Source organism: Micropterus salmoides, unplaced genomic scaffold (assembly GCF_014851395.1).
Source record: "Micropterus salmoides isolate LMB-PRFRI ecotype aquatic unplaced genomic scaffold, ASM1485139v1 Ms_hic_scaffold_15, whole genome shotgun sequence".
NCBI classification, from domain to species: domain Eukaryota; kingdom Metazoa; phylum Chordata; class Actinopteri; order Centrarchiformes; family Centrarchidae; genus Micropterus; species Micropterus salmoides.
The window spans coordinates 9,031,017-9,046,610 of record NW_024040596.1 but is presented as its reverse complement, the minus strand read 5'-3'; the positions used below and the strand labels follow the sequence as shown (position 1 = coordinate 9,046,610).

Sequence of the window (15,594 nt, the reverse complement as noted above, 5' to 3'; positions counted from 1 at the left end):
AAACATATTTTTAGTCATTCTATTGTCTCAAATGGCCTGAAAGAAAAGCGCATCATTGCTGTAAAGTAAAAAAACTAAAATAAACTTTAAAATCCTTTAGACATGTTAATAGTGAGAATTCATTAAAACTACTTGACTCCCTAGAATTGTATTTTAAGCAATCCCTTCTCACACTTTCATAAGACATTATCCATTTAAAATAATTTATCTTGATTTACCTAAAATTATTTGCTTTTATAAATATTTGTGGGAGTCATGTTCTCTGCTCTGCTCACTTGCCGTTCATTGGTCTTGTGCGGAGTTTTGCATGTATGCCTGCCGACAACTGCAAGCCTGTTGTGGTTCCTTGTGGGTTTGTTATAGTCTATCTATGCCCACAGATGCGCACTGACACCCCTTCCTTAAGAGTTAGGTTTACAGTTTTGGTTTTATTAATGCACTTTAAAGTATTTATTAAAAGTTTCTTTTTTTCCACATTTTTATTTAGAGCATTATATGTTGATATTTATACCATAAAGGCTGTGAAAAACAATAGTGGGTGAAAAACAGTAGTTCTTTGTAAAATCAGACATAATGACAAAATGGCATGATCATCATTTCATAACGCTGCTTTGAAGCTTCTACGCTGAGATTGGCAGTCGACTCAGGCTCCTCCCTACCGATTTCCAATGGATTCTTCCTATTTGTAACCCACCATAAAGTATAAAGACTTTAAACCGCTCTAACAAACTCACAATCAGGGACCTGGTCAGCAGCATGTACTGAAAACCGTCTTGAAGGTGGCAAGTATAAAATATCTTGAAATTCAAAAGACAACTTAAAAATAACATGTTAGTAATTACACATTCAGTGATTTGTCTTCCACTTCACAGCTCTCAGGATCTCAATATCAAAGATGATTTCCCGATTTCTGGAAACAAAATTACAAGATATCATTACAAGAAGGGTTTAAGGATTTTTCACGACAAATCTCTGTTTCAGCCTGACTTTGTGAAATGGAAAATGCCACTATAATGTTTCACTTTAACCTCACCATGTATGTGAACATAGGGTCTTACCGCTATCCAGCGTTTGTTCTGTGCTTTCTGCTGTTTGCTTTTATTGTCTGTGCTAATCTTGTTATAATACTAGTAATATCACGTGAGAAAAAACTTCATGAGCCCATGTATATTTATTTTTATTACATTTTTGTCTGTCAATGCTTTGTATGGTTCCACTGGCTTCTTCCCCAGATTCCTCATGGACCTTCTGTCCGATTCTCATTTAATTTCACGTCCTGCTTGTTTCACTCAGGTCTATATTATTTACACATATGCTTCCTATGAAATGACCATCCTGGCCATTATGGCGTATGATAGATATGTTGCTGTATGTGATCCTTTACACTATCACAGCAAGGTGACCCCTAAGAAAGTCTGTATGTTGGCAGGCTTTGCTTGGATCTGTCCAGCCTTTTCTATTGCGCTGTGTCTTGGTTTAGTCATTAGGCTTCCTCTGTGTGGCAACTCGATCCTAAAAGTATACTGTGCAATCTGGAATATTGCTAAATTGTCATGTGTTTCCACTTTTATCAACAATATTGTTGGCTTGCTTGTAACCACAATTACAGTAATCCTGCCCCTGATCTATGTCTTGTATACTTACTTAAGAATAATTCTTGTGTGCAGAAAAAGCTCATCTGAATTCAAGAGCAAAGTGTTCCAAACATGCTTACCTCATACTATTTCATTTGTCACTTATTCCATCACTTTATTTTGTGATATTGCCTTAAGTCGTTTTAATGTTGAAAATCTAAACCCATTTTTTGCTGTAATTTTATCACTGGAGTTTGTAATGATACCTCCACTTCTAAACCCTCTTTTGTATGGTCTGAAATTACCAGAAATAAGAAGGCACATTTTCAGGATGTTTTTATATTTAAAAACACTTTTTCCTAAACTGTCTCTCTGACATAATGACTTTAAAAGTCACAAATGTAATATACTTAATATATGCATATCATGTTGTCTGTGAAAGGTTTTCTTTTAAAGCAGGTATGTCTGCAGCTGTCTGACTAAGGTCTCACAAAATAAAAGTTTTCCCTGTTTGCAGTGTGCCAAATAAAAAGTTTAATCGAAGTGAGCAGAACATTATTACTGTAAAACCTATGGCACAGTCTACACTGAAACATACAGAAGCAAAATGCATTCACTTGAGAAAAGAAATTCTGCTCTGTTAGTGTATTTTTCTGAATTAACAAGATAATTTTATCAGAACTATGAGATTCATCTATATTTATGGGGGAAAAGATTTAGCTCTGTTTTTCTATTAAAACTGTTGTTATTTTTTCCTCGCGAAAAGTTTCACTCAATCTATTTCAAGTATATTTTTCTTTCGTCTTTTGACTATAGACACGTTTACCATGCTCTGTGTTTGGACATACAAACCCTCTCGCATTTTACAAAGACAAGGGCAGGGGGAGGTCTGGGGCTACTGGTTTCAGCATTATTACTGGGTCTGTGACACTAGAGTTATGGTTCTTTGGCAGTACCTTTCTTCTTAGGGGAGGGTTGAGGGTAGCACTAGTTAAAACGTCCCTGTCTGCCCAAACACACACATTCATTTAGTTTATTCTTAGAGGTGCACTTAGATTCATCTGGCATATCAGGGCTCTGGAAGTTCCTGATATTACAGTCTATGCGCATATTACCTTTATCACAATATTCAGCCTGGTCAATTAGATACTGTCTGTTCTCTTTGGCTTAGGACGGGCTTAATTACAATCAGAGACCTCTATCAGCAAGACATCTGCTTCTTTCAGTATGCTGAGGACGTATCTTGTTCAGTTTGAAATATTATCCCTCTAACACTAACATTCTATGACAGTGTCTTCAGTCTCTACTTCTGAACATCTAATATCTCAATTGGTCTGCTTTTTACCCCACCCAACTCCTTGAGTCACTCAGGAAGTGCTTTGACTAAGGAAGTTTGTTCTGATCTGATGAATTTTGGGAGGTTGGGATGGACAGGATTGAACTGTTCCATGAATGCCAGACTTCATTGACTATTATGATGTCCTGTGGGGTCATGTGTGGGTGAGGCCAATCTCTCTCTTTCCCTTGCAGGTGAAGAGCTGAGGTTGATTGCAGTAACTAAGGGCACCTGGCCCCACTGCTCTGCAGTGTATCTGTAAATCCTAGTTCTCATTCTTCAGGCAGCTGCTGCTGGGCTGAGAAAAATTGGAAAAATTCCAGTCTGGTTTAAAATCTTGTCACAATACAGAAATTGCTCTTTTAAAAGTTTTTAATAATCTTCTTTTTATTTCTGATTCTGGTAGCTCTGCTGTGCTAGTGCTTTTAGTTTTGACTGCAGCGTTCGATACAGTTGACCACAAGATTTTATTGTCCAGACTCTAGTCCTGTGCAGGCATTAAAGGCACAGCTCTGAAGTGGTTTCAGTCAAATCTGACAGACAGGTCTTTTTCTGTAAATCTCGGGCCTTTTTACTGAAACAAAGCCCCGATTGACAGCGGGGTGCCTCAAGGCTCAATTTTAGGCCCAGTCTTGTTCTCACTGTACCCCTGGGATCAATCTTCCAAAAATACAAGATTTCCTTTCACTGCTTCGCAGATGATGTCCAAATTTACCTACCTTTGAATACCAAAACAAATTCAGTTGAAGCACTGAGAAAATGTCTACATGAAGTAAAAGACTGGATGTCACTGAATTTTTTAAACTTAAATGACAAAAAAACTGAAGTTGTAATTTTTGGGGAGCACGATGTCTCTGGTTTTAACAGTGCTCTTGGTCCAATATCCTCAAACTGCTGCCCATTTGTAAAAAGTCTTGGTATTTTTATTGACAGTTCTTTTAAACTGGATAAACAGATTAGCTCAGTGGTAAAAACAAGCTTCCTTCAACACATAGTTCTTGGGAAGGTCAAGCCTTACCTGCCCCATAGCAAACTGGAAAAAGTTGTGCATGCCCTGATCACAAATCGCCTGGACTATTGTAACTCATTGTACTATGGCCTTGATCAGTCTTCAGTTCGCCGATTACAATTAGTTCAGAATGCGGCTGCACGCCTGCTGACAGGGAAAATCACCCCTGTACTGTCGTCTCTCAACTGCCTGCCTGTCGTTTTTAGAATCCATTCAAGATCTTATTGTTAATTTTTAAATCTCTTAATGGGCTGGCACCATTGTATTTATCTGATATGCTGATTTTGCACACTCCAGTCAGAGCACTTAGGTCCACTGACCAGCTGCTCTTAGACCAAGGTCCAGACTGAAAACCAGAGGGGACAGAGCTTTTTCAGTAGCAGGTCCTCTGGAACTCTCTTCCTCTCAACATTAGAGCAGCTAACTCTATTGAGAGCTTTAAATCACTTTTAAAAACACATCTTTTTGCACTGGCTTTTAACATATGCTGAGCTGTGACATTTTATCGTTGTTATTGCTTATTAAGTATAGTTTTTATCTGTTGTCTGTTTTTATTGTTTTTGGCATATTCTGTTTTAGAAGGGTTTTATTCGGCTATTTATAATGCTTTTTATCTTATGCTGTTCTCTGTATCTGTACGGCACTTTGGGGCAGTAGTGACTGTTTGTAAACGTGCTATTTAAATAAAGTTTGACTTTGACCTAGACCTTGAGATTAGTAATGATTAATAATGCGCTTTAAGCCAAATTCCTACTCTACCCATGTTATGTAATTTAAGAACAGCAACATCAGACAATTTTTACCTTATTTAGGGGGCAGGATTGAAAATTAGTCATCCTCAATTTTTGTTGTGTTATGGTTTCACATTGACAGACATTTGTAGAATAATTAATTACAAAATAGAATGTAAACTCTACAGGAGGATTTCTTTCCTGGGAAACCATTAAGTTTTCCCCCAAATGATGCACAGATTTTTAGGCATTGTATTATCTCAAACGGACAAAAATGCATTTCGTTGCCGAAAATGGAAAAACATAAATGTAATTCTCTTGTTTCTGAAGCATTAAAAAAATATTTTGCCATCTTTTTAAAATCCTTGAGACCAGGGGTCTATTGCAGTCTATTGCAGGGGTTTTCAAAGTCTGAGACTTTGGGCCTCTCCTCATACAAAGCTTGGGAAATGGTGACCCCCCCCCCCGTGTTTAATTTAAATAAAAAATTTCGCTCAATTCCTGGATGTCTATGAGATCATGATTATATTATCTTTTTTCTGACTGTTTCTGACTCTGATGGGGGGAAACTGTTCCCCAAACTACTGTATCTCTGAACTCTCACACATGTAGGCTATTCTATGTGATCTCATTTTGATAACTAATGCAATAAGTAATGTAATGTTTCATTTCCATTCACTGAGCCTCCCCTGAAACTGTTTGGAGCCCCCTAGGGAGGGCCGCCTCACACTTTGAAAACCCCTGGTCTATGGGACAAACCCTTTTTGTTGATGTAACAGGTACCAAACCAGGTATAGTCTTTACCATGTTCATCTAATGACTTTTGGGACTGATCCTTAAAGTAGCGTATGTGAACAGTGAGGGCGCGAGACGAGGGCGGAGCTTCATCAAGGTGCCCACCTGCTACCAAGTCAGTTAATACCAAGTTTACATGACCCCGGACTCACTGAGTCTGTCTGCGTCGCGGCTGCCGGAGCGGATCGCAGCCATTCTAATCTGTGCTCACACCAGTAGCGCTGCAGTGCGTCCCAGAAGTGTCTCCTGCTCCGCTCCAGAGAGAAGCAAACTGTATTTTTGCGCGGCATCCGTCAAGCAGCACAGAGGAAATGAACCAGGCAGGAAGTCAGGCATAAAACAGTGAGAATCCAGTCAATTTTCAAAATAAAATACCCTGTACAGTCTCCTGATCGTCCGCCCCTCAGACTTCCCATGATGCATAGCGGTTAAGGGAGTTTTGTTAAAATTTGCTAATAAATTTGCTTGAAATACAAATGTTACTTCATGACTGACATATTCTTAAAATGTGTTTGCTTAGAATATAATGTTTTGTAGATAATTGTTATTGTGGAAAGTGAAAGGACTGTTTCATTTGATAAGATGAGTTGAAGCTTTCTAAAAGCTGTATTTGTAGAAAGTGAATAGAGCGCCTTGTGATGGATGGGTGACCTGTCCGGGGTGTACCCTGCCATTCGCCCAATGTCAGCTGGGATAGGCTCCAGCCCCTGCAAGCGGTTGACAATGAATGGAATAGAGTGTGTGCTGGCTCAAGTTTGATAGATGATGTTTTGTTGTTGTTCAAGACTGTCAATGGCAGGCCAAATTAGCCCGCAGGCCACCAGGATTTGGCCCGGTTCTCCCAATTGGCCAGTCCGTCCCTGCTTGAGACATAATAGTTAATAGTAAGAGTCATTAAAATTACTTAACTCCCTAGAAATGTATTTTAAGCACTTCCTTCTCTCACACCTTTATAAGACATTATCATTTTTTAAATCGTTTATCTTGATTTACCTAATTTAAATTATTTGCTTTTATACTTTTAAGTATTTGTGGGAGTAATGTTTTCAGTTGTATTGTAATGATCTAATGTCATGTTGTCTCCAGCCCCCCGTGACCCTGTACGCAGGATAAGCGGTTGACGATGGATGGATGGATGGAATAATGTTCAAGGAAACAAATAATTAGATAACTTTTGTGAGAAATAGGTTAATTACTAAATTTCAATAGGTTGCAATTTCTACAAGCTTTTTTATATTTTACACATCAAAATGTTTTCACTGTCCTGCTGTAGAAGACGGAGCCGCGGTGAAGAAAAAAAGGTCCACAAATGCCATAATTTAAGCATGTGGCTCTCTTCCTCCTCTACCTCGCTATCATCTGCTTGCAAATTCCCTTTCTTACACCTGAAATCCACCGGACCACGAGCTCTCTTCTGAGTTATGTACGTGCTACTTGTCCCAGCGCTTGTCAAAGTCTCTCTCCCCACTGTGTGCGCTGTGAGGGTGAGTGAGTTGTGCGGCAGTTGCGTTTTCCAGCAGCAGAAACCATAATGAAATGAACGAGAAAGCTGTGAACACTTGTCATAAATCGGGAGAAATGTGACCTGTGAGAGGACAATGAAAAACCGGAGTCTCTCATGAGCTAACAGGAGATAACCTCTGTTGCTCATGTTTACTTCTGTAGCCTACAACAGTGTGCTGCTGCATAAGACGTCGTGTTATTCTTCTGCGCATGCGGGTCACATTCAGGCTACGGGCAGTTCACACTGGAGTCTGAGATTAGGCAACATTTAAACAATAATGTGAACTGTCAAACAAAAAAAATCGGATCTGAGCATTGAATTGAGCATTAAGGCTCAAGCCCAGTCTGAACGTAGCCAAACTGAGGTCTGATACTTTCAGAGCTGCGCTCCATTGACTCTAGTGCAAAATGAGTCATTTTCTAGCTTTTTATTTGGCTGAATTTTTCCAAGCGATTTCGAAGCGAAATGTCCGCTGTCGTGGGCTCATACACAGTTGCTGTGGGCAGGGGTGTGTGAAGGGACCTCTGACCCTGAACAGAGAGTGTACTGCTTGTTGCTTTGAGCTTTAAGCTGTAGATTAACCCCCCCAGGTGAGCGCACCCAGCATGGGGAATGGAGGTCCCACCCGTACTGATGTAGTGGCGTCCCGCCCCGCTCGGGCCGACTTGCTAGAAGACATCGCTCTTCTTTTCCGACAAATCTTCTGCTCTTTAGACAGCTCAGTGCTGAAGAAAAATGGGAGCCGAAGGCCAGGTCTCACTGTTGTGTGTGTGTGTATATATATACAAGGTGCGGGCGTAGGAGAGACAGTTTGTCGGACTTAGCAACAGTAACTAAGTGGGGCGTGGCTTAGCGAAATGTCAATTATTGCGCCACGTGTCATTCCACTGGGTCTTTGTATGTCTTGGTAGCAATTAATTCAGCTTCCCATTTCCTATGTATTCATCCTTGTATAAAGACTTTAAACTCCTCTTACATACACACAATCAGGGACCAGGTCAGCACATGTACTGAAAACTTTCATGAAGGTGGCAAGTATAAAATATCTTGAAAGTAAAAGGAAAGTGATAACTACTTAAAAATAACATGTTAGTAATTACACATTCAGTGATTTGTCTTTCACTTCACAGATGTCAATATCAAACATTATTTTCAGATTTTTCAGTTAGAAGAAGGTTTTAAGGATTTTTCACGGCAAATCTCTGTTTCAGCCTGACTTTGTGAAATGGAAAATGCCACTATAATGTTTCACTTTAACCTCACCATGTATGTGAACATAGGGTCTTACCGCTATCCAGCGTTTGTTCTGTGCTTTCTGCTGTTTGCTTTTATTGTCTGTGCTAATCTTGTTATAATACTAGTAATATCACGTGAGAAAACACTTCATGAGCCCATGTATATTTTTATTACATTTTTGTCTGTCAATGCTTTGTATGGTTCCACTGGCTTCTTCCCCAGATTCCTCATGGACCTTCTGTCCGATTCTCATTTAATTTCAGGTCCTGCTTGTTTCACTCAGATCTATATTATTTACACATATGCTTCCTATGAAATGACCATCCTGGGTATTATGGCGTATGATAGATATGTTGCTGTATGTGATCCTTTACACTATCACAGCAAGGTGACCCCTAAGAAAGTCCGTATGTTGGCAGGCTTTGCTTGGATCTGTCCAGCCTTTTCTATTGCGCTGTGTCTTGGTTTAGTCATTAGGCTTCCTCTGTGTGGCAACAAGATCCTAAAAGTATACTGTGCAATCTGGAATATTGCTAAATTGTCGTGTGTTTCCACTTTTATCAACAATATTGTTGGCTTGCTTGTAACCACAATTACAGTAATCCTGCCCCTGATCTATGTCTTGTATACTTACTTAAGAATAATTCTTGTGTGCAGAAAAAGCTCATCTGAATTCAAGAGCAAAGTGTTCCAAACCTGCTTACCTCATACTATTTCATTTGTCACTTATTCCTTCAGTGTATTTTGTGATATTGCCTTAAGTCGTTTTAATGTTGAAAATCTAAACCCATTTTTTGCTGTAATTTTATCATTGGAGTTTGTAATGATACCTCCACTTCTAAACCCTCTTTTGTATGGTCTGAAATTACCAGAAATAAGAAGGCACATTTTCAGGACATTTTTTAATTTAAAAACACTCCCCTAAACTTTCTCTGAAATAATGACTTAAAAAGTCACAAATGTATTAGACTAAATATATTCATATCATGTTGTCTGTGAAAGGTTTTCTTTTAAAGCAAGGAACTGGTGTCTGCAGCCGTCTGACGAAGGTCTCACAAAATGAACATTATCCTAGAACTAAACTGCTCTGTTTGCAGTTTGCCAGATAAAACATTCAATCAAAGTGAGTAGAGCATTTTAACTGTAGAATCTTTGGCACAGTCTGCACTGAAATATAGAAGCAATATGGATTTGAGAAAAGAAATTATGGTTTGTTTTTCTGAACTCATGAATAATTATTTATTTAATAGTTATTTAATTGTTTCTGAGATGCTTTTATTTGGGAAAAATATGAAAAAAATAAAAGGTTTTGCTCAGATTTTCTGAATTAACAATATACCTTCAACTTCCAAGAGAAGCGGTTGTTTAGCTCAATTTCATGGAAACAAACATATCCAGAGTAAAAATGAGAAGCCTCTTTTTTTCTACCTCATTTTACTAAAATTACTGTATTAAATCATTCATTACTATAAATTTTGAAAATTATAGTTGTGACTGACATTTGGTGGGGGGTGGACAGGAGCATATTCAGACAGAGGCTGAAATGAAAACCTTACTTAAGGGGACATTATAAGATAGAAAAAAACTTTAAATCATGCAAAGCTGCCATACAGGAGTCACAGAGCTACAATATAGGACTGGACATGCAGAATAATAGGTGTCCTTTAACGGTCAGACTCATATGACCCATATCTATGGTTTGATAGCCCCTTACGAGCCGGACCGATGCCTGAGTTCCTCCATCAGGGCTCTACTAATGGGTCCAAAGTCTCGTCATGTCACTTAAGATGACTGGGCCTTTGCTGTTCTGGCCCTCAGCTGTGGAACTCTCTGCCTAGAAATCTCAGGCAGGCGAACTCAGTGGCCTCTTTTAAAGTCTCACTTATTGTCTGGCTTTTTTTTATAACAGTTGTATTTACAGCTGTTATTGTTGTATTATTTGAATTTTAATTATATTGTTTACTTTATGTGTATGGATCTTGTTTGTTTCTACTGTACAGCACTTTGTAACCTGATTTTGAAAAGTTCTAGAAAAATAAAGTTATCATCATCATGTTTGTATTTCACGCAGTAAGGTGAAGCTAGCTAGCCTGGTGTTACCAATGAATCCCACTAGATGTTGCTTTTTGTTTATATGGCATGGTTATTTCAACACCTGCTTAACGCCAGCTTGTGCCATCTCATTGCTGTCTTTGTCCTGCATTATATAAAAGAGGGAGTCGGGCTGGAACCAATTGTCTTATGGTGTGGGCAAATAACCAGACTCAGTGATAATTCACAGCATCAGGTAGTGCTGCTTGAGTACTCCGTACATTACCTTGCAGACTAGCCTAACAGCAAAAAGCAACGACTTGTTGTCTTGTTTACAACCTGTCTGATTGTTGCACCACTCGTCTCTTTCTACATCAGACTGTAGTGATGTCATAGATCTCAGCATTTACTTTTTCATTAAAGAGACATATACAGTAAGTATGAATTATAAGCAGACTGCTCTTCAGTGAAAGAGACTTCCACATACCTGAAGTGCCATGATAATAACATCATTGAGTGTTACTGTCATGAAAGAATATAAATAAATGGTAACACCTGTAAGGGATGAGTAGACAGAACAGATTTTCCCTTCTTTCCTCCCACAACTTAGTTTGTGCAAACACAAGTTATCTGTGCAGTATTAGAATGACATCTGAACCATAATTTGTAAAATGTCATGATGAATAGTGTTTACCCTGTCAGAGTTAACCCTTGGCGTCTAAATGTATTTACATTTATATTTAAAAATATAGAAAAAAATATTTTTTTGCTTTCATGCTGATGATAAATTAAGTGGATCCAACCATGGTTAAAATCAAGGGCAACTGGACTTGGTTGAAGATACTGGAAGACGTTTCGTCCCTCATCCAAAGGACTTCTTCAGTTCTCAGAACTATGACCTGGACGACTGAGAATCTTCATAAATTAAGTGGATATTAATAGCACATAAAATAGATATAAATTTAGGTATAATTAAAATTTGCGACTACAGGCATACAGTGCTTGCAAAAGGTTTCTAGGTACGTATCAAATATGCACAAACTGGCCTTTTGGGAATACATACGCTAGCTCGGCTGCAGTCTGAATGGAAGTGGTGTGATGCGAATTTGCGACAATCAAAGGGTTAAACGGCACAGCAAACAGACGTACTCTATTTGCTATTATTTCACAGTTTTACAGATCAGCATGCACCTGAGTCACCCAGAGCATCTCATACAGATGCTGAAGGATACTTTTAGCGCCAAACAACTAAGTCACTTTTTCTGAAAGCATTGGTATTGGACGCCCTGAGATGAGAATGGTCTAAAGAGATACACACATACATCTGTTTGTCTTACTTGGGTGCATTTTAGACTGATTCATGTGTTTTGATTTTGTGTATCCTTTTATATAAATGCTTGTGTACACGCTTGGTTCTTTTAATGTTGCATAAGAGATCTCCAAATCCTTTAACAACTGGCCATTAACGGTAATTTTGTTACAGTTATTAATTTAAAGAGACCACATTTAGTTTTCAGTGACCTCTAGTGGTGACGTTTCAGATTGCAACCACTACATTTCCAAGCGTGTACTTTAGGTGTGCTCCTCTGCATGCTTGAACTCATAAGCGAGCACTCGGGATCAGCCAAAATGAGACTTAAAAAGAAACGGCATCATTCAAAATGCTGGAAACTCAGGTATACTCGCAGTGCAACATTACAGTAGTATTTTGACCAGTATAACGAACTAATCCATGCCGACCACTTGGAGGAGTAAGAGGACTGAGTCGAGGCGGCTCTCGATCCCTGGATGGTGCAAACCACCTCACGGTAGAGACCTAGACCCTCCAGGTGCCGCTTCTCAGAGAAGCGGACAACTCCTGATCGTGCCCCCCGCCTGAGAGAGGGCATCCCCCACTCCAGGGGAAGCGGACAACTCCTGATCGTGCCCCCCGCCTTAGAGAGGGCATCCCCCACTCCAGGGGAAGCGGACAACTCCTGATCGTGCCCCCCGCCTGAGAGAGGGCATCCCCCACTCCAGGGGAAGCGGACAACTCCTGATCGTGCCCCCCGCCTTAGAGAGGGCATCCCCCACTCCAGGGGAAGCGGACAACTCCTGATCGTGCCCCCCGCCTGAGAGAGGGCATCCCCCACTCAAGGGGAGTTTCAACGGCTGTCCCACCAAGCAACCATTGGAGGCAGGGAAACCAGGACGCACTCATGCGCTCCAGAACCACCAGAACCCCCACCAAGGCTGAAAACTGTAAGGCGGTCTGTCATGGGGCTACTCCATGCCTTCATTTAAGATAGCAGTAGTATTGGTCTTAGCATGCCAGGCTAACCTTAGCTGAGCATTAGCATAGGACGGTTACCCTTAGCATATGGGCTAGCATCAATGGACACATGGCTTGTCATTTCATGTCAGTTCATTTAAGTACTAGTCGGAAGAGTTGAAATCATGGTTAGATAAATACAACACATACACAGTTCATTTCAAGTCATTTATTTTAGTTTATGGGATTTACCCAAGGTCATTCAAATGTTTGCATGTTTTATTCACCTGTTCTCATCCTCAAGCAGGGATCTGGGCCGAAGGGGCAAACAGGAGGTGATGGAGTGTGGAGTCATTTATAGGGGGAAGACCTGGAATGTTCCAAGTGTGAGCCAGTACAGAGGGGTGTACGGGAGTACCTTAAAGTTGCTGTTTTGAGAAGCTTTTGTTTAGCCTGTAACATTTCATTTCTGGTTTTATAGTTGATGTGTTGTGTGTTGATGTAGCCAGAGATGTGTTTGATTGTTGAGATAACATAATGGTGTTTAATTGATTGTCAATAACTTTGGTTTGTCTTGTAGGAGGGGCTTCTGGTATAAAGGAAGGAGGCAGAGGCCCCCCTGGGGAGAACAGCTTTGGCCTGGAAGGGCACATGTGCTGGAGCCCGATATAGGTTTTGTTTTTGTGTTGTGTAATATCTCAGTTTTAATGATAATTTGAATAGTATATACTTAGTTTCCTCGTTGTTTGTTTTTGTTAATTTTTTGATATATTTTTACAATAATTCACTTGCACAACTGCACTTTCCTCGTATCTGGTGAAAATAAATTGAAGCACCAAGTGAAGAACTCTATGTCCATGTCTCCTCCTTCAACCATGGGGCTAAACATTACACGGTCCAGAAGGTGCGGGATCAGCCGAACTGGTGGAAAAGCTTACAGCAGCCGGGGAGGCCACAGGGGGTGTGCGAAGGCGTCCACCCCCAGCAGGGGGACGTCTCGCAGGCTCTTTGAAACCCACAGGGCACACTGAGCGTTTTCCCAGTTGGCAAACAAATCCACCTCTGCCATGCCAAAACGGAGCCAGATCTGGGCCACCAGATCGGGATTGGGGCACCACTCATCTGGGCGAGGGCCCCCCCTCGACATGATGTCCACCCCTCTGTTCAACACGCCAGGGATGTAATCAGCTCTGATGGAGAGCAGATGAGTGTGCGCCCACAGGAGCAGCCACCTGGCCAAGCCCAGCAGCTGCGCTGAGCACACCCCGCCCTGGCAGTCTATGTAGGCTGCTGCAGCCCTGTTGTCGGTGCGGACCAGCACGCGCCGGTCCTGCAGCAGAGGGGCGAAGTGTGGGATTACCTTCCACACCATGACGAGCTCCGGCACGTTTATGTGGAGAGGAATGTGGCCTCCCTGCGCTGCGGGCATGTGCGAGTTAATCTGACAGCAAAGGGAGGGCAGCCAGTACTCGCTCCACCAGGGCCACATCGTGAGAGACTTTCACACACAGAGGGGTCTGTTTGGGTGTCCGCACGTGTGTGGCGGGAGGGACCATACGAGGCAGCGTAGTCGCCTTCGTGGGTCCACTGCCGTACCGCATCCCCACTGGTGGGAGTGAGGCAGAGATAGACACAGTCGCTGGGGGGGTCCACACGAGGTGGGGCAGCCACACCCATGGGACCGTAACTATGCCGCTCCCCTGACGAGGGGGGGAAGGCCGAGACAGGCAACAGAGGAAATGGTCTGCCTGCGACATCGGAGCCAGACTGCATGAAAGCCATCCGGCCAGCTGCAGCCTGTCCGTGTTATGCCACTCCCTTGGTGAGGGGAGGGAGGCAGGGGCTCATCGCCGCGCCGCTTGACCGGCAAGGGAAGAGGGCGGGGGAGGCGTACATGTGGGCTCAGGCCAGCCACCTGCCCATGTCAGGGAGGGGGGCAAGGGAAGAGAGGATGTGCAGCTTTGCAGCAAGCCCAGGCTGCTTGTTAGCCATTTGGCTGACACACAGCCGGCTCACACAATGTGGGATAGTGAGAAACAGCAGCTTTCTTCATAATCTTAAGAGCAGCTGTCTGTAAAGTGCAACCCTAGGTCATGTAGTTTACAAGAAACACAATTCTCCCCAGCGTCACTGTCGCCTGCCGTGCGTAACGTGTTTGGCACACACTTGATGGAAACCACTTGAAAAATATCTGAACCGGGTGTGTATGTGTTCTGTCCACACGAAGCGAAATGTCCGCTGTCGTGGGCTCATACACAGTTGCTGTGGGCAGGGGTGTGTGAAGGGACCTCTGACCCTGAACAGAGAGTGTACTGCTTGTTGTTTTGAGCTTTAAGCTGCAGATTAACCCCCCTAGGTGAGCGCTCGGCCTGTCCCACCCGTACTGATGTAGTGGCGTCCCGCCCCGCTCGGGCCGACTTGCTAGAAGACATCGCTCTTCTTTTCCGACAGGAAATCTTCTGCTCTTTAGACAGCTCAGTGCTGAAGAAAAATGGGAGCCGGAGGCCAGGTCTCACCGTTGTGTGTGTGTGTATATATACAAGGTGCGCACGTAGGAGAGATCCATGCTGTGGGTGGGGGTAGACAACTTTTCTCAGTGACGCGCAAGCGCGCGGAGGGCTAAACCAAATAGCGATAGCCTTAGAGGGCGAAGCCTATAAATAGAACTGTAGGCTTTAGCTTCTGTCTTTATTTTTTTCACGTCTGTTTGACAGCCTGAATACAACCTTCAAATGCACAATGCTAAAAGTCCTACAGGTCCTACAGTTTGTCGGACTTAGCACAGTAACTAGCGGGGCGGGGCGTGGCTTAGCGAAGTGTCAATTATTGCGCCACGTGTCATTCCACTGGGCCTTTGATGTCTTGGTAGCATTAATTCAGCTTCCCATTTCCTAGTATTATCCTTGTATAAAGACTTTAAACTCCTCTACATACACACAATCAGGGACCAGGTCAGCACATGTACTGAAAACTTTCATGAAGGTGGCAAGTATAAAATATCTTGAAAGTAAATAGAAAGTGATAACTACTTAAAAATAACATGTTAGTAATTACACATTCAGTGATTTGTCTTTCACTTCACAGATGTCAATATCAAACATTATTTTCAGATTTTTCAGTTAGAAGA

At 41.8% G+C, this 15,594-nt stretch overlaps 1 protein-coding gene and 1 pseudogene across 1 annotated transcript; both read left to right on the top strand.

Annotated features, from left to right (window-relative positions):
- The first annotated feature begins 995 nt into the window (after nucleotides 1-995).
- LOC119903665 lies at nucleotides 996-1,950 on the top strand (annotated as a pseudogene).
- A 5,912-nt stretch (nucleotides 1,951-7,862) lies between these two features.
- Nucleotides 7,863-9,110, top strand: LOC119903664 (putative gustatory receptor clone PTE03). The gene has a single exon (XM_038719893.1). It carries the CDS (start codon nucleotides 8,175-8,177, stop codon nucleotides 9,108-9,110), a length of 936 nt encoding a protein of 311 aa, XP_038575821.1. The 5' UTR covers nucleotides 7,863-8,174.
- The last annotated feature ends 6,484 nt before the right edge of the window (nucleotides 9,111-15,594 follow it).

Bases quoted from the DNA above. Each gene is read 5' to 3' on its own strand.
- LOC119903664 (XM_038719893.1), top strand. From the start codon at position 8,175: ATGGAAAATGCCACTATAATGTTTCACTTTAACCTCACCATGTATGTG.